At 33.7% G+C, this 24,626-nt stretch overlaps 1 protein-coding gene across 3 annotated transcripts; it reads right to left on the bottom strand.

Moving 5' to 3' along the window:
• Nucleotides 1-1,213: 1,213 nt before the first annotated feature.
• LOC125049447 (nuclear pore complex protein Nup214-like) lies at nucleotides 1,214-24,516 on the bottom strand. Of its 3 annotated transcripts, none has more exons than XM_047648755.1 (29): nucleotides 24,294-24,516; nucleotides 24,066-24,204; nucleotides 23,814-23,980; nucleotides 23,373-23,545; nucleotides 22,841-23,052; nucleotides 21,772-21,892; nucleotides 20,797-20,884; nucleotides 19,702-19,804; nucleotides 18,934-19,087; nucleotides 18,099-18,135; nucleotides 17,905-17,998; nucleotides 17,686-17,856; nucleotides 16,706-16,764; nucleotides 15,743-15,937; nucleotides 15,050-15,219; nucleotides 13,988-14,149; nucleotides 12,393-12,572; nucleotides 11,539-11,933; nucleotides 10,452-10,592; nucleotides 9,026-9,154; nucleotides 7,852-8,289; nucleotides 7,694-7,774; nucleotides 6,675-7,617; nucleotides 6,090-6,262; nucleotides 5,311-5,409; nucleotides 4,180-4,240; nucleotides 3,529-3,668; nucleotides 1,742-1,868; nucleotides 1,214-1,343 (listed from the first exon to the last, which is right to left on the bottom strand). In XM_047648755.1, the coding sequence occupies exons 1-29, from the start codon at nucleotides 24,330-24,332 to the stop codon at nucleotides 1,313-1,315; spliced, it is 5,022 nt and encodes a 1,673-aa protein (XP_047504711.1). In that variant the 5' UTR covers nucleotides 24,333-24,516; the 3' UTR covers nucleotides 1,214-1,312. The 3 variants fall into 3 exon arrangements, with proteins under 3 accessions (XP_047504711.1, XP_047504712.1, XP_047504710.1); XM_047648756.1 differs by having other exon boundaries at nucleotides 17,686-17,832; XM_047648754.1 differs by having other exon boundaries at nucleotides 17,686-17,998.
• Nucleotides 24,517-24,626: the final 110 nt, after the last annotated feature.

Below are 24,626 nucleotides of genomic sequence, written 5' to 3'. Positions count from 1 at the left end.
ATTAATGTTCACAAAACAGTTACAAAAACGTGGAAGGTTGTAGGGTTATTGTTTTTTTAATTCGTTAATAGTAGATTATTTTGGATACTTTAGACTGCGTTGAAGTCAATCTAGTACGTCTAAAAAAAGTAAAAGTCTGTCAGCAGGTTATTTAATATGCATAATAGTATCTTTGTAATAAGTTGGTCTTGTTAGCGCACTAAAGTTAGTGGCGACTGCCTCCTGGCTAGTTGAAAACTCGGTCATACTTTTAGTTAAGTTGATAAAAAACCGTCGTATCTTTTCAATTTTCCTTGGAGCCCCTAATGAATCAAGTTTGATCATACAGTTTTCTTTAACAATTTTCTTATTCATGAAGTCTGATAAGGGTGGTTTGGTTACCCTATAGTAACAATAATTCAACATTTTTTGAGCTACAACAACTTCTCTAAGTACCTTAATAGAGGTTATCCGGATATAATTAAGCGGGAAAAATAATTAACGTCAGGAAATTCAATCAACATTTTATAATAATAATTTATTTATTTAGGCAGACAATCATACGTTCATATGTTTATTATTGTATTACTTACAGTATTGTCCTAAATACAATACTTTACTTATGTAATATTTGTTCTTATGCTGTTTGGATTAATTTATTATGAACTTGTTCAGGTCCAGCATGATTTGAAATGGTCAAATACTGCGTTTATGAAACTTAAAATTTTTTGAAACAGTAAAAAGTGTTAAGCTATAACTGTCATTATGGACATGGATAGCGGATTTTATTCAGTTTAGGACCTTCAGACAAAATCACTTTTCGATAGGCGTGACCTCCTAACACCAAACGAATTTGTATGAAAATGGTCACGTGACAAAATGTCGTTCCCATACAAGCCCCAGATGACACAGACAGACAGGTTAAATTTACTTGCCAGATAAAAAATTATTAAAATGCGTCCGAATAGTCTAGGTCAAAAACCTGTACAGCGCTTTCTGTGATCAGCAAGTTTGGTGAGTCAACAAAGCTAAGCGTGAAATTCAGGAGCGCTAAGCGTGCTCTCTAGCGATATGTCAAAAACGCATTGGATTTAGATTTTAGACATAGTTCGCGTGGTGTCCCGTTTCTGAATCTCACGATAAGATTTATCATATATTTGCTGTATTGTTTTTGGTTACTATTAAACTTTGTCAAATAGATGGCCTTTGTGTGAATGAAAATAAAAAAGGTAGGTAAAATAAAATATTATTTTATTACAAATATAATAATAAGTGACACATTATTGATTAGCAAACATTTATTAAAAATATTTAAAGAAATTATTCTTGAGTATCAACCACGCCAACCAGTAAACGACGGCGATCTGAAACAAAATAGAGAATATTTTTCTTTTTCTTTTGCAATACCTAGAATAAGACTCACAATGGAGACTTAGCGCTAAGTATCACTCCCGAATGTCAAGAACGTATTGAATTTTTGATATACATCATACTGTTTCTAACTGTCCAAGTTTTATCAAGTTTTTTTAACGTGTTAAACGATTATCTACTAGTTATGTTACACTTCTTAAAGCCATGTTTTATACAGATTACTCTAAATAACAATTTATTTTTCATTCTGTCAAATAGCCTATTACAATTGACACATAATGACGGCACAGATAACTTATACATAAGAAATTGGACAGATAGGTTACAAAACTTACACGGGAGCGAAACAAACCTTCCAACTTCTATAATATATATAAATATAAATACTAACGCGTTGAAGGCAGGTGCAGCAGCTGGCGCCTGTCCAGAGTTCTGCGCGAGATTTCCAAATGTCAACGTGTTCTGAGTCGCTAAGTTTTCGAACGTTGCGTTCGATTGCGTCGGGGTACCGAAGCCTGCTGAATTAATCAATTATTGTTTTATTAATATTTGAAATACATACATTGATATACAAAAAACCCAAGATGCACACTCAATGTCTAAAAAACGTCCTCAAAAAATGAGCGCAACATTCTAAATTGTGCGCTCATTTCAAATAGTCTCGCGTCTAATAAGTGGAGTCGATGTTATTTATTTGTGTTTTTTTTATAAATAAATTTATGTACTTTTGAACTTTTTTGTGTGTAGTTTTTGACAAATATATTTACTCTATTATACAGTGTAGGTCAGGAAGTAGCCAAATTAACATTTTTTTTAATTTAAAGAAAAAACTTTTTAACCGGATTAAAGTTATGTATTATTATAAATTTACAACTATTTAACATCCAACAACTTTTGTCTTCAGTCACCGTGACCACGCACGCTGGAAAGCACCCGAAAAGTCGGATAAATTTAAAATTATGTTAAATAGTTGTAAATAAAAAAGTCATGTTCGACTCCACTCAATACCTTGTCTAACCGACCACGGTCGGTCGTAAAATTTTATTGCTTTAAATACGTATACACTGCGTTGTAATAACAACTTTAAGCAATTCGCGTAAGGTTGATTTTGCAATAATATATGCTTGTAACATATACTGTTATAGACATACTGTTATAGAAAGGGACAGAAATAGTGTTTCGGGACACATTCGAGCGTTACTTTTATTCGAGACTGTGCATCTTGGGTTTTTTGTATATCAATGAATACATAGTTTAATACCGCATTGATTCCACACATTGGATAATTATCCAACCTATAATATGAAGACCAGAGGATTTTTTGCGCGATCAAACAAAATCTTTAGCTCTAAAAATTATGGTATTAATTATTACCAGTATAACTTTTTTTTGACAATATTTTTGCGTAAGCCGGTACTTTGTAACTTAATGCCATTTAATTTTTTACCAATATAGCGCTGACGCAAGCTTGAGATCGTGTGGTAGGCAACTCTCGCTATTACAGAGTACTGATACATGGAATTATAATTATCTTGGTCATAAATAATATTTTCTCTGACCGTTGGTTACAGACAAATAATTGGTAAGAAAAAACAATTAATAGATTTTTAGCAAACAGTTTTAGGGTACTCTAACATAGCCCTATTTTAGCCCATTCTGCTCCGTCCTGGGCCATCCATAAAGTACGTCACACGTTAATGGGGAGGGAGGGTATCACCGAAGTGTGACATCGTGTGAGGGGCATGGGGGGGTCAATACTTTTGTGACGTCTCATGTTAAAATTTAAAATACTAAAACGCAAAGTTTGGATGTGAATTAAAAATTTGAAAAATTTACGAACTTGATCTATATTTATTTAGCATTCTCACTATGCGATAATCTCTCATGCAACGTCATTTAACTTCTAGAGCGGCGTTGTAATGCAAGTGAGACACTCAATTCACGAGAATTTAGAATGGTAAGGATTTAAAGATAAATTTAAAAAATGTGTGACGTCACATAAGGAGGGGGGGGGGGGGGGTTTTTAAAAATGTGACAACCTGTGACAAGGACGGGGGGAGGGGTTCAAAAAATTCGTGTGACTTACTTTATGGATGGCCCCTAACTTGACATCCCCTCTTCCTTTCGATTCCTCTGGATTACACTCTACTTTGGTAATAATAATAAACAAATACTTACTTGGTGAAGCACCGCCAAAAGCCTTTCCTGGCGAAGTGTTCCCGAAGGCAGTTCCACCGAAAGTGGCGCCACCACCAAAAGTGGCAGATGACCCGAAACCGGGGCTTTTGTTTGCGCCACCAAAACCTGATCCACCAAAACTAAAAAAAATAATGATATTAAATGCGTGATTATCCATAAAAATAGCCCAATTTTGATGACACTCCTATTGTAGAAGAATATGTTTATATGTATAATATATACATTTTTGTTAGGTTCATCATGATATGGCTTTTAGTTTTTAAGACTATCTAGCATACTTTAATTATATCACACACAGGTCAAACTATAAATAAAAACCTTAAAACCCCTTCATTTTTAATTCAGTAAAAATATCCCTTTTTGTGTAAGAAAAACACATAAGCCAAACTTGTGGGCATATTTAAATTGAAATTTTTGATATGATGATTCAGAAAAAATAAAAATATTTCCCTTTTTTATCATTTAAGATAGAATTAAAAAAAAGTGCATCTAAAATTATATGTTACAAAATGATGAAAAAACATAGGAATATTTACTCCAATGACAATAACATTATTTTTATTCTTCTTAGAATATGTTTGGTTTTAAGTTTAAGCAACATTAAAACTACTATATATATATTATATTTACCTTGTAGGGGAACCAAAAGCTGGCTTCCCACCAAACACAGATGAACTTCCAAAACCAGGAGCTGAAAAAAAGCTTTTAAGCATACATAACATAATACATACCCTCATTTATTATTGCAATTTATTAGCTTTGCAATTTACAAATAGTATATCTATCTTAATATATATAAATTACGTGTCACGTTGTTTGTCCGCTATAGACTCCTAAACTACCGAACCGATATCAATCAAATTTGCACACCGTGTGTAGTTTGATCCAACTTAAAAGATAGGATAGCTTACATCAGTGGCGTAGCTACCTAGGGGCTAGGCGGGGCAGTGCCCCGGGGCCCTCAAGCTCAGGGGGCCCTCAAATCCCTTACCAGAAATCTCGATCGAACTGAAATTTTAGAAGTTTCTCCCATTTTCAAAATAAATATGACAGGTTGCAACCCCACTTTAATCATGACAACTCAGTTGAGAGAAATTCAAAAGTTATGCCTAGGGAATTCCCCTAAATTCTTTCGGTAGGTTGGCAGTGTCGTCAATTTGACGGATATAGTGCGTTTTGTAATTCGAGATTGGAAGCATTTATAAGAAAGAATTAAACAACACATTTGTTCGAGTGCCCTGCAGTGCACAAAATAGCTTAAGTAGCTTAGCATTTTTAAAGTATTTGTATATTTTTATTTGATAAAACCTAATCAGTTTACACAGCAGGGGGCCCCATTTTTCAATTTGCCCCAGGGCCCTTGGTTGCCTAGCTACGCCACTGGCTTACATCTCAATTTATACCAGCAATATTATTTTATTGCAAATTATTTGTTTATTATTTGATAGTCACAATTCTAACAGATTAGTTGGCACTTTCAATACAGCGCTGTATTGAAAGTACCAACGTTTCACATAAGCTACAATTTAATGGCCTAACCACCAAAAAAGCATGGTGGAGTTCTCCTGCCATTTCTCTTGAAACTATTCAAGTATTATACTATTATATAATATAACAAAACTCTTAGCCACAGCAACGCTTGGCCGAGTCTACTAGTATATCTATATATTAAAAAAAATTATATCTAGTGGTCAGTAAAAAAAAAACATTTGCATGAACGAAATTATTATGAAGTTCATTAAAAACATCACTAATAAATACCTGCTTGCTGTTGAGGTGATCCAAACGCAGTCTGCTGTGGACTTCCAAATGGTTGTCCAGCCGTTGAAGGCTGACTAAAGCTACCTGATTCTGCTTGACCTAAAAAAATCCTTTAATTATTTAGAGATAATACAATTGTTCTTATTTATGACTGGAGCTATATAAAAACCATAGATTAGATTTAGATTAAATTGTCATCAAAATACCGTAAAAATGCCTAAAAACATTCTGTAAAATTTTTAAATCGCCCATCACAGTAAAAACACGAAATGCAAGTGTTGCAATTATAGGTATATATACAGTTGATTTTAAAAGTTTCGTAGTGTTTAGAGTACGTTTTTATCATTCATTGAAGTTGGTAGACAATATTATTTAAACTTCGGACTTTTGCATATGAGCTTAAAGCTCAATGTTTTTGTAGACTACATTGGTTTATTAAATTGGTCAGTACTTCATTAAAGTATATAACTATTCCAGTCTGTGTTTTTAAAGATGAATGAAATATCATGGAACTTCTGACAAAACTCTGTATCTAAGGCAAAAAAAAGCAACCAACAAATTGAGAAGAAAAGACTGTATCTTGAACCAGTTTTTTCTATTCAAATAGATTCCTATATAAGAACATGTATTATGCTAACGTCAAATACAGAATAATGGATATTGAGAAGAAAATATTTATATACACTCCATGCCATAGACAGTGAAAAAACTACGCAATAAGTTATCTTGGGCATTTTCATCACCTTCAAATAAATAACTGAAATGATTTTTCATCTTACCAAAACCACTTGATCCAAATGGCGTGGCGTTAGTTTCCCCGCCCCAGAAATCATTTGCGGGCTTTTGACTGAAGGAAGATCCGCCCCCGAATATGCTCGCAGCCGTCGCATTGGAGCCGCTAAACGTGGATTTGGCCCCAAAGACGTTTGCATTTGCACTTCCGAATCCAGAACTATAATAATAAAAAACTATGATGTAATAGCATAAGAAAGCATACCACTGGAATTTGGTCTTATACCTACTATATAATGTCTTATAACCTAACATAACATATACAATCTAGATGAAATATCAAGATTAAAGAATATTACTTTTTGTAAGGTCGAAAAGCTATTTCTTATGCCGGTCCAAAAGAAATTGTTATTTATTCAGAAATCTTGAATAATTATGTATGAATACATTTGTATTTACATATATATGTCTTAAAGAAGTTTTCTTTACGCGAGCACGTATAGTGCTAAGACATATAAACACTATACGTGCACGCGTAAACCAAAGATTAAGATACGTTACAAATATTTATTGCAATGATTATATTATATAGTATATACTATATCAATGTAATCATTGCAAGAACGACATACCTTCCTCCAAACAAGCTGCCTCCAGATTGTGAAGCACTAGTGGTAGAGATATTGGCAGCTGCGAATAAGTTAGAACCGCCGTCACCGAATAACGACCCACTGCCTGTATTAGTAGGAGACCCAAAGGGCGACGCTTGCGTTGTAGGCGCTGATCCGAATACCGACGCTTGCGTCGTGGGAGTCGCGCCAAATACTGACGATTGAGTCGTCGGGGAACCGAAAACGGAGGTAGGTGAACTTGCTCCAAACGCGGGCGTCGACCCAAACACTGGTTTAGAAGATCCAAATATAGATGGCGTTGTTGTTGTGGCACCAAATGCTGAAGTAGTCGGGGCTGATCCGAATAAAGACTGCGTAGTGGACACTCCGAAACCGGCTCCTGTTGTTTGACCAAAAGCAGCTTGAGCGGCCGATCCAAAGACCGCGCTAGGGGAACTGGGTGTAGCACCGATCACTGATGAAGTGCCGAAAGCTGGAGTGGTACCGAATACACTGGACGCGGTCGTTGTAGTGCCAAAAGCAGAATTGGCGGCGCTAAACACACTTTGCGCTGTACCGAATGCAGAAGATGTCGCAATAGTTGTGCTAATAGTGGATGTTGTGATAGCCGCCTGACCAAAAGAAGTGTCTTGAGGAGTTGATGTTGTAGCGGCCTGTGTTGTTGGTGAAGTTGATGCGAATAACGGCTTTGATTCAGACGTAGGGCTGAATAAAGACTTAGAAGCGCTACTGAACACAGATTTCGCAGTTGGACTTGTGGACTCGATAGTGACAGGAGTCGCTGTGGTTGGTGTACTTGATTCGGTTTTAGACGGCACAGATTGGACCGGTTTTTCAACCTCTTTTTCAGATTTAGTATCATTTGTTGGTGGATCTTTTGGTGAAGTAACAGCTTTTACTGTTACAGTTGCGGACACTTGAGGTGTAGAAGCAACAGGGGAAGCTAAAAATAGAAAGAAACAAGAAATGTATATTAAAATATTAATTATAGTTATTCAATAACAAGACGAAAGTAGTACCTGGAGTCGAAGGAGTTGAAGTATAAAACGATGCAGGCAAAGAAGATTCAATTTTAACTTCGCTTGGTTTCTTTGGGTCAACTGGAAAATTTAAACTTTCAGTATATGCAAGATTAAGATTATCAGTTATAATGCTGAGTTAAAAAATATATCATTACTTATAAACACCGACTGCGCAGTAGACAAAGGCGGTACAGTTGTGCTCTGGATGGTGAATGGCTTCAATTCTTCCTTTTTAGCCGTTATTTTAACTTCAACTTGCGGTACATTTTCTTTAGGTTTTTGTGTTTCTTCAGTCTTTGGTTTTGATTCCGTTTTTCCAAGCATCGTTTGATTTTTAAGGACATCCGGAACATTTTGGACGTTGGTTAGTGGCGCTGTAGGTTTTAGACTAAATATGCTGCCTAGGGGCTTTTCTTTCACTGGCTGGATGGGAGTCTTGATAGGAGTTGAGCTAGATTCTACTTCTCCAGTTTCATCTGATGTAGGGGTGGGCTTGACTGGTTTAGTATCAGGAGTCGTCAATTTATTGAACATATTACTCATTTCCGCTATTGGTTTTGATGAAAATACTGAATTTGATGTAGTTTTTGGAGCTACAAAAATAAATAAAATAAAGTAACGACCATAATAGGATTACTGTAGTTAATAAAGGGCTTGTTATGTAAAGAAACTAAAATAATTTCGTATAGGCAATACTTTGAACATATTTCATTTAATATAATTATAAATAATAGTTTAAAAAGCTAAAAAACACGGGGCGCTCTGTGCCATATTTTTCGTCTATCGAGCAACCCACGCTTTTTCACAATAATATCAGTATTTTTTGTTCATTACCATTTTCAGCCTAAATTAGGAATTATTTTTCACTTTTTAGTTTGATGTGCTTTAAAAGCGTGTTTTTTAGTTTTTTTTAACTATTATTTATTTTTATTTTTTAGTAAAATTTCTTTTCTTTTTTTTCATTTATTTTTCGGATTATTGCATTGTCATCGATCTTTGACAGGTGCGCAAAGTTTGAATTAAATCTGTCCGTTAAAAGTGGGTCAAAATCGAGTCCGAAGGAGTCGGTTACATACATACAGGTGAAGCTAATATAAAGCGTGTAAAAAGCCAAGAATTGTCATAGTTATATAGACTTCTTAGACTAGCACAAGATACCCGGCAATTCAAGTTGTTACCAGTCAACCTTTAGCACTAAAGTGGCACCAGAAGAAGAGAAATATAAATATTTAGATAAACAGAATGTCCAAATATTCTTGTAGATTAATTACCATCATTTATTTTATGAACATATATCATTCCCTTTCTCCCTAAATAAGTACAACTTACTTGCAAAAGCTGTGGGAGAGCATATTTTGGGAATTTCGACGTCACTTTGTAAGTAATCCTTCAAAGATCGCTGACTGTTTTCCGTTTTCACGGGCTGAACTTGAGGTAAAGAAACTTCTTGTTTTGGTACTGAAATATTTAAGTTTAGGAAAGTTTGTAAAATAGGTCCTATGTAAGAATTTCAGTGGAATGAACCGAACGAATTAAACTTTAAGCTATTGCATAGATTTTGTCGCGGCTTTTGAGCGTGGCGACCGAATCAAGAAATTCCGTAACGAAAAAAACCTACCATACGATGACGTAATATAGGTGCGGCAAATACGCGTTAGAGTGGGACAGAACGCATACTGCGCATTCCCATCTCTCTGACGAGATCGGCGACGTAGCGTGAGCGCGGCCGGTGCAGCCGGTACGCGTTAGAGTGAGACAGACTATATAGGCGTTTTAGTCTGAGTCTGGTAGAGTGTTAGATTGAAATAATATCAAAGAAAAACAAATACTGCATGAATAAAAAAAAATAAAAAATTATAACTGCATAAGTTAATAAAACATGCTATGCAATAGCTTTACCGCGGCAGTCCCCGAGTGCCACACGTTTTTTTTCTATTAAATTGTTGTTAGTTAAGTTTAATTGTTAAGAAAGGTTAAAACGGTGCAATAACTTTATTCATGATTTATAAACCACGAATTGAACTTGAATTCTCTTCATATTAGTTTAGCATTTTCCTAAAACTTTTGCACAGAACCTTTACCATAATGGTACATTACAAACCGGTAATGGTACATTTTTGTATGGAAAATTGGCACAGCCCACCAAGGGGCATATCAATTAAATAGAAACACTTTTTTTAACTAAATGTAAGATGTGATAGAGAGAAGTTTTGACAACAATTATAAGTAACTTAACCATTTTTATGATTTGCATGCCTATTTTTATAAGAATGAATCCCTATTTCCCTTGGTCACGGCATCACAAGTGAACGGCTGGACCGATTTCGCTAATTCTTTTTTGTTGTATTTGTTATTGTCGTTCTTATGTAAGAAAAAAACTAAGAAAATTGCGCGGAAAATTATAATCTTAAAGAATACTTAACCACCATATTATGTAATCCTGACTTTGGTAACGATAGTATGTATGTACGTGTGTTTGTCATTGAACTCCTCCTAAACGGCTAGACCGCTTTGAATGAGTTTTGGTGGCGCCGTGGATAGTTTAGTTTCACAAATCCGGCAGATGGTGCTAAAGTCGGCACTTTCATACTTTGTTTAATATCCTAGTCGCTTAAAATATGTATACCTGTCAGTCGGGTCCGCTGGTAACTAATAAATTTGAATCTTCCACTTTCTTTGCAAATAAACGATTTATTATAGACAATCCACATATTCGGAGACTGTATAAACTATCAAAGCACATTATTAAACATACCATCGCTAAAAAGAGTCTTGGAGAAGCTGGCAAAAGTCGGTTGAGCCGGTTTTATAGAAGATGCAAAGGCGGCCACAGGTGCTGAAGTCTCTTTGGGACTTGGATCACTCTTTATGAAAGAGTTAAATTGTGGCGCTGGTGCTGGAAATGGCAAGAATTGTAGAAAGAGAGAAAGAGATATTTATCATATTATTGTTCTCATAATATAGTCCGATCGTCTTTGCGTAAATACGTAACGTACGTAATTCTCGGCTGCACCAACTTTTTATATGCGAAATTTAAAACTAGCTGGTACAGTAAAGAAAAAAAATCAGTGGCGCTACAACCTCTTTAGGTCTTTGCCTCAGATTTCTGAATCTGTTTCATGATCATTTTTATATCTAATAGGCAAGTAGGTGATCAGCCTCCAGTGCCTGACACACGCCGTCGACTTTTTGGGTCTAAGACATGTCGGTTTCCTCACGATGTTTTCCTTCACCGTTCGAGCAAACGTTAAATGCGCACATAGAAAGAAAGTCAATTGGTGCCCAGACGTGGATCGAACCTACGACCTCAGGTATGAGAGTCACGCTGAAGCCACTAGGTCAATATTGCTCTTTACAGTAAAGGAAAACGTGGAAATTAACCCGCATGCATTAGACATATAATGATAGAAAACCCTGATAAGACTGTTAATTAAAAAAAAGGGTGCGTGTACTTATGTACGCGCGTAAGAAGTTATACTTCTTTGGCATTATTAAAAATAGTTTTTGATTGCATGCAAATAATTAATTACAATCAAATAATCAAAGACTGGAAAAGGAGTCATTATAGTCAATAAAGTTCAGTTTACATTTAAAAATGAAATAAATAAATATTTATTATTATTCTCTTACATTAAGTGTAACATAAATTCTATTATTATTCGAATGTTGTTTTTAAATTGTGTCCAATGCCGTAGCATCTTCCGTGGGCAACTTCATTCTGTTAATTTTGTGTCACGGTGCGCGCGCATCGTAAAATTTCACTCTTATCAATTTTTTATAACGCGCCTAAAGAAGTATAACTTCAAAAAAAACTCTAAAATACATAGCACACATTGTCTCACCTGGTGCAGGAAGTTCTGTTTTAAATTGCGGCTTAATATCTTTTTGTCGTTCAGCTTCAATTCTTTGTTCCTTCTTAGCTTCCATTAACTGATACTGAATTCTGGCTTTCTCCTGCATTTCCGTCTCAATTTTTTGCTTTTCTAGTTTCATCTGTTCATGCTTTTCCATATCTCTCTTTTCCGCTCTCTCTTTTACTCCTTTTTCGTACCTCTGTCTTAGGTTCTCCATATATTGTCGCACTTCAACGCTAACAGGTTTAATTTTCTTTGGTCTATGATTTGAGAGCATGTCGCGAAGCGCGTCTAACTTTTGTGCGGATAGCTCTTTATCTTTGTTGTCTTGTGGTTCAATACTCATGTTTAGAATGTTCTTCGTTAATTTTGATAGAGGATCCCTGTTAAATTTATTATTAAACTGGTTATTAGTTTGTCCTACCGCGTAAATTTTTGTTCTTAAAATGTCCATAAATTAAAGATAATATTTACATATGGATAATTATTTATGGATTTACTCCTGGATAACAAATTTATATTACATAAAAATGGATTCCGATTCTACAGAGGCCATACTACAAATTTTGTCATGACTCTGAGGTTCCAAAAACTAACAGACACAGCACACGCATATATCTCAAATGCAGAGTGACGCACACGTGAGATACGCACACATACTTATACATTCACACATACTTAAGGTCTTATACGAATTTTGTTTGATTAGATCACTTGTTTGATAGAGACACTAAGCCTACTTTTCTTTAAACAACAAAAATGTATTAAACATGCACTATGTACCACGGAATTGTTTAAAAAAAAAATACCTTCTACAATAAACATTATATTTAGTTACTCACTTGTTCTTAAAGGGCGTGCTCCGCAGTAGCGAGGTGGATTTGAAAAGGGGCGTGGTATTGCACTCATTCATTGTACTTCTTAAGGTTCGAAGTACGGCTTTTTGACGACAAAGAATTTCTTGCTGCTCCACCAATGGCTGGTATACGTCATCTAGTATAGGGCGAATCATACGGTCACCTCTAAAAAAAATAAGTAAACGTCACTACAGCTCAGTCTAGGAGGTGGTTACCTCAGACACCTTATTAAAGAAATATATTTTCAAATAACAGAAGATACATGGGTTAAATCATTGGGTAAGTATGTCATGATTTGATTACGTTATATACGTACGTATACGTACAAACAAATGAGAAATGAACAGAACCGATTGATCTAAATCAAAAAGATGTTTTACCGACTGTTGTATGTGCAATAAGCAATAATTAGCATTACAATGATACTAAAGCTTAATTTAGTATTGGAATTTTTACACTAATTGATAACAGATGGAGCAGATATCAGTAAAGTTAGCTAAAACATAAATGGCGCAATTTTTAGAAGAACTTTGTATGTCATAAATCTTTAACATTTCTTTTTAGTTATTGAGCCCAGCCCTATTCATATATTTTAATGCAGTCTGCATTAAAATATATGAATAGGGCTGCATCCAAGATTTTAGGGCTGCATATCATATGCATGTCATATGGCAACACAATTCCTCCAACAGCTCCTTACAATTTTCTTTCTTAATTCAAAAACTTAGCGTATGAGAAGGGTGGCTGAGAGTTTCTTGCAAGTTGCTCTCGCCCGCTTTTCGCCCTTGACATGGGAGGTCGTATATGTAAATTTTGATATTTCTTTCCTCAAATATTAAAAATAAATAAACCAGTGACGCTACAATCTTTTTAGGTCTTGACCTCAGACTTCTGTATCTGTTTCATGATATCTTAATCTAATAGATAAGTAGGAGATCAGCCTCGCGTGCCTGAAACACGCCGACGTTTTTTTGAGTCTAAGGAAAGCCGATTTCCTCGCGAAGTTTTCCTTCACCGTTCGAGCCAGTGTTAAATGCGTACATAGAAAGAAAGTCTATTGGTTCACAGCCGGAGATCGAACCTACGACCTCGGGGATGAGAGTCGCACGTTGACTAGGCCAACACTGCTCTAAATATACAGTTACTTCTATATATATATATAATGAAAATGGTCTTCGTTTGAGGCTCAATCACGCCTAAACCACTGATCGTATCGACATGAAACTACCACCATTCGATGCGAAATTTTTCCTAGATGGCTATTTATTTATGAAATTCCAACGTTCCTTCATTTTTTTATTGCTGTTTTACTTTTATGAAAATTTATCCATACGGACTTCACCGCGGAAACATTCGGGGAGGCTTCCTAGAACCTCAAAACGTCAACATCTGTTAAAAACTCGATTTTCGAAATATTTCAATTTTCTTAGCGCGAAGTTAAAAAGAAGAATAATAAAAATATGAAAAAAAAAAAAAAATAATGAAACATAAAATTTATTTTAATTCGTCCAGCAAAGCGGGCGCGAAACGGCTAGTATATGAATAAATGAATCTTTGATTTGATATATAGCCATACATACTTCCCACGTTGCGTCTTCGAAGCCATATCATTCCACCTGCTCTCCAGCTCCCTTTGGGCTTGATCTAATTGGTTCTGTACGTAGTACGCAAGTTGCTTGATGGAAGAGAAACGTTTGGCGGTGAGCGGGTCAACTTGGCTCCACTCGTGATGCTCCTTCGCTCTGAAAGATTTTAAAAATATGGTTTCTATAATCATTTTCAAATGAGACTAGAGGCTGAGAATGTAAAATTAAAAAGCATTGAACAAGAGATGCTGTTGAGACATAGTCGATCGGAATGCGCCGTTTTTATATCGTTTTATAACACGCTTTATATTAGCTTCACCTGTATGTATGTATGTAACCGACTCCTTCGGACTCGATTTTGACCAACTTTTAACGGACAGATTTAATTCAAACTTTGCGCACCTGTCAAAGATCGATGACAATGTAATAATCCGAAAAAAAAAAATTAAAAAAATTAACTAAAAAATAAATAATAGTTTAAAAAAACTAGAACAGACGCTTTTAAAGCACATCAAACTAAAAAGTGAAAAATAATTCCTAGTTTAGGCTGAAAATGGTAATGAACAAAAAATACTGGTATTATTGTGAAAAAGCGTGGGGCGCTCTGTGCCATATTCTTCGTCTATCGAATTATTTTTCACTTTTTAGTTTGATGTGCTTTAAAAGTGTGTGTTCTACTTTCTATAAACTATTATTTATTCTCTTACATTTGTATTCCTTTTAAAGGGTTTTAGGGACTAAAAGTGAAGCACGCTCACTCAGTTTATTAATGCGTATACGCATGTTTTGAATAGGTAATCTTTATGGCATTCTTGAAATGTCAGCTGACTATATATATGTATTTGTAAAGTTTAAAAAAAAATTGAACTTTTTTTTAAACTATCTATTTAGTGAACAGGTTTACAATATAAACTTAATTTTCAATCAACAAATTACGTTCTACGAACAAGTCATTGTGCGTACTCTCCATCGGTCCCAATTTAATTAGTATTTTTTTTTGAGTAATATAAATTAAATTCTAATATGCAAGTAACCTTTAAATTCAATAATACTTACTCGGCGTGTGTCCTGGCTTCAGCAACTACAGCGCAGGCCCTCACCAGCTCTAGTTTGAGGTGTACAATGGAGTCCCTTAGTTCTTCAAGACCACATTGCTTTTTTAATTGTTCCCCGTCCAAGTTTCGAAGGTCTAAGTCCGGTTTGACCGCTTCCAGCTGTTGTTGGATCTGGCAATCAGTATTTGTATCAATCGGAATGCACGTTAAATGATAAATTTTGACATAGTTACCAATTTTCTGAGGCTGTGACATTCCTTAGCCCAAAATGTACTGAAAATGAATGTCATTCTAGTACCACATTTTATGATTAAAAACGGATAATTTAGTTTTTTTAAAAATAATTGAGAAAACACTACTTGGTCCTAAATCGTCTACGTATTAACCACCAAAAAGTAGATTCAAAGAGTTCTACTACTACAAATCAAAATTGTTTAATACAATTTATTAAAATCTTCACAATTACAACCAAAAGTCAAAATAAGTTCCCAGGTCCCTATTCTTCTGTGCCGAAAAAAAAAATACATTAAATTTTTTCTATGAAAAATATTGTCTGAATTTGAAAGTTGGTTCGTGATCTTACATTGTATTTTTACGAACGCATTCATGCACTGCAATATCTGCGTATAAGGCAAGTTCCAAGAAATATCCCGGCCAAGTGAGTGTGACCTTTTCCTATGTAAAAAAACCCTACCTTGATCTGACTCCCACAAGTATTAACACGGAACCTATGCAGCTCCGACTGGAAATCGTTGACTTCCTTTATAAGTATATTCTTCAACTCGAGTTCAACTTTGGCTTTATTCACTTGCTCTTGCTCTCGTTTGATAGCAGCGGCTTCCGCTTTCGACTTCTCAATTTCGGCGGCAGATGGCGCGTTTGCTTCAACCTATATATTTATTTATTTATAAGTTCTAAAACAACGTGTATGCATAAGATTATATAAGAAATATGACGTCACAAATCTTACACACACACATCAATTATATTACAATATTAGCAAGCTAGCAAGGGAAAAAACTAAACAAGCAACCACAAAATAAACCTGCGTGCGTACAAAGTACACGTCAGAAGTGAAACTTCTTTGGCAAACAAATTTTTAATTCTTGTTCATATTTATACAAATGTAAAACTTTAGATTTCCGAGACTAAAAAAAGGAAAAAAAAAGATATGTTAGGAGTTTAATGAATTAAATTCTCATTAAAATATTAAAAGACGTCGAAAATTAATACAAATTATTTTTTTTTTTTTAATTTATTTCTTCGATAGTAAAAACATGTGGCATTTTAATTTACGTATACATTTCGTCATTTGAGATTTCAATAAATTATTTTGCATAAAATATAAAATATTAATATTTCGTAAATTCTCTTTACGAAATTTTAATTTTAAAAATAGAATTTCTATCAAGTAATTAGCCCTTCTCACTCTCTATCAATCGGTCTTAATCGCTCTCTCACTTTTCTTCGACAAAAACCTTCACATCTTCGTGACGCTAATATTATTATTATTGCGTTTTATCCATAACAATTTTACCCTCATGCGCCTAAAGAAGTTTCACTTAAAATAAAAATAACTTAAAAATGTAATAAGAACTAAAACTAAATATAGGATATTTTTTTTGGAAAAACTTTTTAGAAAATGAATTTCACCCACCTTAACAGAGGCCGCCACCGCAGCAGCCGATTGCTTCTGGGCGTTTGAAGATTGAAGGGCTATGGTAAAAATTATGTATAATTTTAGAGAACAATAAATTTTTATTTGTTCTCAAATAAAAAAATTTTTTTTTCTTCCCTTTAATAGAGACTGTAAGTAGTGTTATTGGACACTTTCTTATGTTAAATATCCTTTTTAATAAATTAGGTTAGACTTAAATTACTTATTAGTCTTAAGTTAGGCTAGATCGTAATATTCCATGATCTTAGTGAAGACACATGTATATAAAAAAAAAATATTTTTAGGACACTTTAACAAGGAAAAATTTGATTTTATTGACCAATTTGGACTTGAAAATTTGTGGTTTTGACAAAATTTAAAGAGAATTACTAAACTGTTCTTAAAAATACTAAATAAAGATTATAATCCGATTTTGTCTATTGTTACTCTTGACGACGACGTAAGTTGTTCGGTAGCGTACACGATCGATGTATGTTAAAATTAAATATAATACATTCCTGTCTTTTTAAATATTAATTAACCGTTGGCGCTAAAATTTTAGCCCTGAAACTAAGATTTATGTATCTGTTCAGTAGCCCGCCACGTATCGTTGACTTTTGGGTCTAAGCCTAAGGTATGCCGGTTTCTTAACGATGTTTTCCTTGCCCATGAGCGAATGTTAAATGCACACATAGACAAAGTCTATTGGTGCTCAGCCGGAGTCAAAACCTACGACCTCTTTAAGGATGAGAGACGCTGAAGTCAAAAGGCCAGGCAAGTTACGTTTTCTATTTAAAAAAATATTTTGGTGCCAGGTAATAACCTAAATTTGCGAGTATTATTCGAGTTATATTAGTTAAGTATCAGACTTTTTCCAGAAATTCAATCTAAAATATATTAATAGGAAAATTTAGAAATCAAATTTAAAATCTACGAGCGTTATTAGGAAAGCTTTCAAAACTCAATGAACATTAACTTACCTTGTGCCAAAAATAATCCAGTTGGTGGCTCTACTTTTTGTAACACTTGGGATTGAGCAAATTGTTGACCAAAATGGCTTATTGCTTGTTGGGTCGGTTGTGGTTGAGCGACCGGTTGGGCAACTTGTTGAGCAAACGGTTGGGCAACTTGTTGAGCAAACGGTTGGGCAACTTGTTGACCAAACGGTTGGGCCGCTTGTTGAGCAAACGGTTGGGCAACTTGTTGAGGCTGTTGGTTGGCTGCTTGTAGCGGTTGGGCAACTGGTTGTGGTTGTTGAGTGATTGGTTGAAGTTTTGGTGGTTCTTGTGATAGCTGTGAATTATTTAAAAATAAATTACCTATATGAATTGTTTTATTCAAGCTTATTAGTAAGTATTTTTAGTTTTTTTTAACCTAATTCAAAGAAACTTACCTGTTGCGGTTGCGCGGGCACATCATTTGGTACTTCACTGTAAAATTAATAAAAAATCAGTTAATGTAATATAAAATCTTAATATTCGAGACAAGAGTTAGGAATTACTTAACCTAGTTTACATCTTATGATAATATTAAAAAAAATTAAACGAAAAACAAAATCTCATTTATTTATTAAAAGTTCTTTGCACGTAAAATAATTAAATAAGAAAGAGATCTCTTCCAGGCAACAACTTATTTTTTTCTTCATAATTGTTAATGTCTTAATAAAAAAAAAGGGTGCGTGTACTTAAGCGCGTAAGAAGTAATACTTCTTTGTCATTATTAAAAATAGTTTTTGATTACACGCAAACAATTAAATAATCAAATTATTCAATTAATTAATTATCAAATTAAAAATAAAAGTCATACTTCTTTAGGAGCGTTATGAAAAATTGATGATAGTGAAATTTTACGATGCGCGCGCACCGTTACACAAAATTAACATAATGAAGTTGCCCACTGAAGATGCTACGGCATTGGACATAATTTTAAAACAACATTCGAATAATAATATAATTTATGTTACACTTAATGTAAGAGAATAATAAATATTTATTTATTGAATTTTTCAAATGTAAACTGAACTTTATTGACAATAATGACTCCTTTTCCAGTCTGATTATTTAATTGTAATTAATTATTTACATGCAATCAAAAACTATTTTTAATAATGCCAAAGAAGTATAACTTCTTACGCGCTTACATAAGTACACGCACCCATTTTTTTATATCGCTCTTTATAAATAGGACCGTCAATTGTGTGTATATAAAACTTTTAAAAAGATTTGTACCTTGTAAACGCAGCTTCCGGCAATGATAGTGGTTGTATGGGTGTGCATATCTGTGGAGCGGCTTTATCCAAATTGATGATGTTGAATATAGTCAGCATACCAGTGTGTGATAAAGCCAAGAGGAACGGCATGGGAGGTAAGACTTCATTCTCACCTGTAATATCAAATTAAATAAATATGCGAGAAAATTTGGAATTTGAAAAGAAAATTTTATTGATGTTTTCTAGAACTCCACATTGAACAGAAGATATAAACACGAATTTATTAGATTTTGACGTAACAACGTCTTGTAAATTGATAAACGCCGACTGCACGCAAAAAGCATGACTAATTGTCCCGTAACGGTCATTGTTCACGCTTGCGCCGCATCTATCTCTTTTCCACTCAAAGACTTTAGTATGCAATCATTTCATCAATGTTTTGTTATGACGTTGTCACGTTAAAATATTGTGCATAAACCAACTTTACAGACAACGATTTTTTTACATAACTCAATGGTTCGAGTGCCCCTGTCCGAGGGAATGCCACATCATGTTGAAGGATAAGTTTCTGACAATGATTGAAGTCCATGTTTCCATATTAATGTATGTATAATCTGGAGAGTTTTGTCGGTACTGTTGGAGTTATTTTTGAAATTCAAATCGTACAAATCTACAATATAATTTTATTCCTTAGAAAACTGCCCATTAATTTCTTCAATTAACCATAATATAAGAATATTTCATTATAAGTTATAAAAATGATTACTCTTTCTTTTTTATGACTTACCCCAAGGTAATTGGTGCGCCGCAGCTGTATCCACACACAGACCAACGGGATAATTTTCAATTTTTTTGTCTGTTAGCGGTAACTCCGGTCGCGCTTCATCGCTCTGAAATCAATTTCACTCTATATAAGAAGTAAAAATTTTGTTGAAGCAAACCACGATACGATTTTACGATCCGTTCGATCATTGAAGCATCTTATTGTTTCGTAACTTATCCGGCGGATTAAAACGACGGGTTCATTACTGAAAACACACACACACACACATTAACACACAAAATGACAATAATCGAAGAAAAAAGAAAAAATATGAGAGATATAAAAATAAAAAAATCCCTTTTCCCATTCGGTTCGTTTCAAGTGTGTAATGCGTGTGTGCTGTGGCTGTAATAGGCCCTGGCTCAGCATTATGCTGAGGAGCAGAATGTCCCACAGCGCTGGTCATTCTGCCAGAGACCACAGCAGCTAGTTTGCCGCCTCAGTCGAAAAATTAAAGAAAAGGAATATAGAATGTACTTAGTAGAAAAAAAAAATAACTTCAATGTAAAAACATGCATGTGTATCGTACGTGCATTGTGCATGTTGTCTCCTGTGTGTTGTACATCTAATTATGGGAGATACAAAAGAGTGCACTGTTGTGTACATATACTTGTGAATTATCCCTTATTCATGAAAGCCTTAATGCTTACAAGAGATTTTTGCTTCTTCTATACTAAATATAGAAATACCTACTGAGGGTAGTGCCATACCATACTAAACTTAAATCTAAAAAAAATGCAAATTTTATGGTTGTTTAGTATGAATTTATATTAGTATAAAGCAAAAGAATTTATTAGGTAAAACTATTCCTTATAGCAGTGTTGCCAAATTGTATAATTGAATACAAATTATTTATAATCTGAGTCGCTTTCTCGTAGTTTGCATTGAATTGGAAACACACATGAAAATCCAAGTTCTAAATAAACATATAAAAAATTATATTCAAGATACTTCATTATAAAAAATAATGTTTTTCAAATAAAGAATTACCAATAATTTTATTTTTTATCTCTGGTCTGTTTCGATTCTGTATAATTTTGGAAGGAACTTTAAACCTACCTGACACCATTGTATCCAGTTGGCGCTATCTTTGGACCCCATTGTTGCAATTTCCATACTGTTTGATGACGACGCTATGATTAGGTTCCTGTAAATTTTAACTTGGTTAAATTCCATTTTTAATTAACAATTAAATTTAAACTTGGTTAAATTCCATTTTTAATTAACAATTAAATTTAAACTTGGATAAATTCAATTGTTAATTAACAATTCATGGCTATCCGTATATTCACAGGATTGGTCAATTGTCATTATAATGTTATAGACATTATACAACTCAATACTGTATATTTTTTATCGCTCGGGTAAATCGAGGCGATCACATATACACATATCGAATATTAAAATGGAATATATTAAATAATCTATTTAGCTTAAAGCGCATGGGCCAAGATCAGGAATTAAAGGAAGCATATGTAATGCCATGATCGGAAACTAGTAGGTCGGTCCAGGTACCGCAGTAATTACCAGTAATTGGCGGGAATTGGTTTCACACGACAGCGATGATTGGTTTATCGTAGAATGGGTATAGTTGGCCAATATGCGACCGTTATTATTTTATACGAAAATTTATTTATAGCAGCCATTTTATTATAAGATAAAAATATCCAGGATCAATATATCTAAAAAACTATAGAACTCCATTACGAAATTATATTATTGGATAGATAGAAACCACAGTATTTGGGTTGTACTTGCTATTTTACTATGAAATGTTTAGTTAACCAAAAATTATTATGTAACGGATTTTCTATAAACTTTTCTAGAATGTAATGGATATTGATTTTTGATAGAACATACTTAGTTCAATAAAATTATTTGTGACCGACTAAAAACCAAAGGACACACAAATATATCACAGGTTTATAGTGAATATATTTAAATATATTGATTCAAAGAAGCAAATGGGCATTTATTAGTGTGGGATATAAATGTTAGCCTAAATTAAAAATATAAAATAAATTAGAATTGTACCATTGGGATAGTCCTTGTAAATAGTAAAACCAGGGTCGGTTGGAGCCCATACTGTAGCAAATATCTTCAAAGTTCATGCATGAAGGTTTTCCACCTTTTGGAGTGTTTACAATTGTGACAACTGAAATCATACACAAAATATTTGAAATTAAAATCAGTAGAATTAACTTACATACTACCTTTTGAGACAATAACACCACCTTTACTTATTTTGACTCAATCAAACCAGCCAGTTAAAGAGTCAGTATTATTTAAGACAGTTATTTACAGCAACTTTTTAGAAAGAAAACTTCCCTTACTAAAATGTTAAGGTTAGAATACTTCCCTTACTAAAATGTTAAGGTTAGAATACTTCCCTTACTAAAATGTTAAGGTTAGAATACTTCCCTAACAAAAATGTTAAGGTTAGACTACTTCCCTAACTAAAATGTTAAGGTTAGAATACTTCCCTTACTAAAATGTTAAGGTTAGAATACTTCCCTAACTAAAATGTTAAGGTTAGAATACTTCCCTTACTAAAATGTTAAAGTTAGAATACTTCCCCAACTAAAATGTTAAGGTTAGAATACTTCCCCAACTAAAATGTTAAGGTTAGAATACTTCCCTAACTAAAATGTTAAGGTTAGAATACTTCCCTAACTAAAATGTTAAGGTAAGAATACTTCCCTTACTAAAATGTTAAGGATAGAATACTTCCCTTACTAAAATGTTAAGGATAGAATACTCTCTTTACTAAAATGAAAAAAGGGAAGATAAAAACCTATAGTTTGTATTCAAACTAGAAGGTAACTTCCAACTGTTAAATTTTTTCCTTTTCCTTTGATAGAAATAAATATTTATAAATCTTGGTTTAAAAGCATAGTTGTTGATATACTCAACTTTGTAATGTTTGACCAGCTGAAATTACTGCTGCCTTTGTATTTCAAGCCATTATCAGATTTCAAAAGTATGAATCATTTGTTTGTTCAAATCAAATTCAACTGTATCTTTCGGTAGTAAGCCTGCTGTTACCAATCTGGACACTATAAAATACCAATTAATTCTCAATGTATGTGATAATATAAAGTACCTGGTCGGCTATTATCAGACGCATTCCTGTATACAACTGCAAATTGGAAAGTAGATATCCAGTAAATGGCAAGTGCCTCTACGGGTGCTCCTTCAAACAAGTTTGGTGCTGGCACAGACTTCATTGGAGACAGATCAGGCTTGTACTGGCAGAGAGTTCCATCAGCATTACCAGTCACGAGTTGTTTACCCTTTGGACTCCAACACATGCACCTGGATTTCCAAAAGAAAATTAATTTTTGCACTGAGATTCTAAACATCTTTAATTTTAAAAAGGAAACATGTAAAAATGACATTTTACATATTGTCTCATCATATTGAGATTATTCTATATACATATTGTGTTCAGTAGGCTATTTAGTTTTTCAATTCATCTAAGTACAAGGCAAATGGTGTCAATTCAATTTTTTTTATATTCTATTTGAAAATTAACTGGTTATTGTATTTGTCCAATATAGAGAAAATCTTTCTTCGTGATTTTGACGCGATTACAGTTCTAACATCCCATTTAATATATTTAACATTTATTTTACCTGGCATTTGATTGTATCTGTTTTTTCTGCATAGTGTTTACTTGGCTCACTACTAGAGTGCCATCAAAATACACTAAGGCAATTGTATCTGGGATGCAAGGATTCCATTGTATGGATGACAGAAAAGTAGATGGACTTACTTCACATCTTATTTGAATTGAATGACCTACAGCCTGAAAATAAAGAATATTATTTTATTGTTGTACTTCGTCATTAACTCCTTTATATTATATTTATGTATCAATAATCTTAATTTTATTTACACACAAAAACACCCACAGGTAACATATTAATTTGAAAAATAACTTTACCTGCATATAATTACACAAAAGTAACCAACCTCAGATAGGGAAAAATTATCAGCTTAGACTTACATAGTTAAACCTATTTATAATTAATAAAGTAAAACTTTGTTAATTGATTGGAATTGTTGTCACTTACAGGATTTTGAAAATCAGTAATTTTATAAATCAAAAGCATTTGGCCTCCAACCACAGCCAGCCATTCTTGATCACAGTTTACTGCGATGTGAGTAGGTTGTACTTGAAGATTTGTTGACAAATGTCTTGGCTCAGATACTGGGTCTATTAGTTCTTTGATTGTATAAGCTGTAAAAAAATTGATATGGTAATCATTAATCAAGGTTATCCAAGAGTAAGCAGTAGAAAAAGCAAATATAATTAAACGACTTACCAGACAAAACACCCTGAGGAGATGCAACAAAAACAATTCCATACTTGCTTGATGTAGTAATCAAATTATATCCACGGTGAGGTAATGAATTAGACGTATTAAACACCTTAACTTTCCGTTGTAGTTTGTAAAGCAAATTCTGAAATGCCGGTAGGTTATTGCTAGTTGCTTTATAAGCTTAATATTTACATAAGGCGGTAGCCTGAAGGCAATATTTAAGTTCCTTACCGATTCATCTACAGGATTTGGTCCAAACTGAACTTCCATCGTTATAGGATTCGCATAAACTTAAACCCCTCCGTAAATTTAAGCTAGACTATTGGAGAAATATCAACTAATTTTAGTTAATAATTATTAAAAGCAATATAAAAATAATAGTTCTTATTTATATATTACTAGTCGAATAACTTTCAATTTCTTTGATTAATAATAAGTAATTGTAGTAAATACCATTTCATGAAATTCTTTAAAAATTATTTAACAACGATTTATATTTTATACTGACAGTGACTAAAACTTCCAGATTGACAGCGGCCCGATATGTCATCAGTCAATCAATAA

The sequence above is a fragment of the Pieris napi genome, chromosome 5, assembly GCF_905475465.1.
Source record: "Pieris napi chromosome 5, ilPieNapi1.2, whole genome shotgun sequence".
Lineage (NCBI taxonomy): Eukaryota > Metazoa > Arthropoda > Insecta > Lepidoptera > Pieridae > Pieris > Pieris napi.
The sequence above is the reverse complement of the archived record's forward strand: the minus strand, read 5'-3'. Positions and strand labels throughout refer to the sequence as shown.

Excerpts from the sequence above, each read along its gene's own strand:
- LOC125049447 (XM_047648754.1), bottom strand. The coding sequence starts at position 24,332 with ATGGAAGTTCAGTTTGGACCAAATCCTGTAGATGAATCG. Across the intron at positions 19,805-20,796 it reads ACTGGATACAATGGTGTCAG|AGCGATGAAGCGCGACCGGA; the intron begins GTAGGTTTAAAG and ends AATTGATTTCAG. Across the intron at positions 7,775-7,851 it reads TGCGCAGTCGGTGTTTATAA|TTGACCCAAAGAAACCAAGC; the intron begins GTAATGATATAT and ends TAAATTTTCCAG.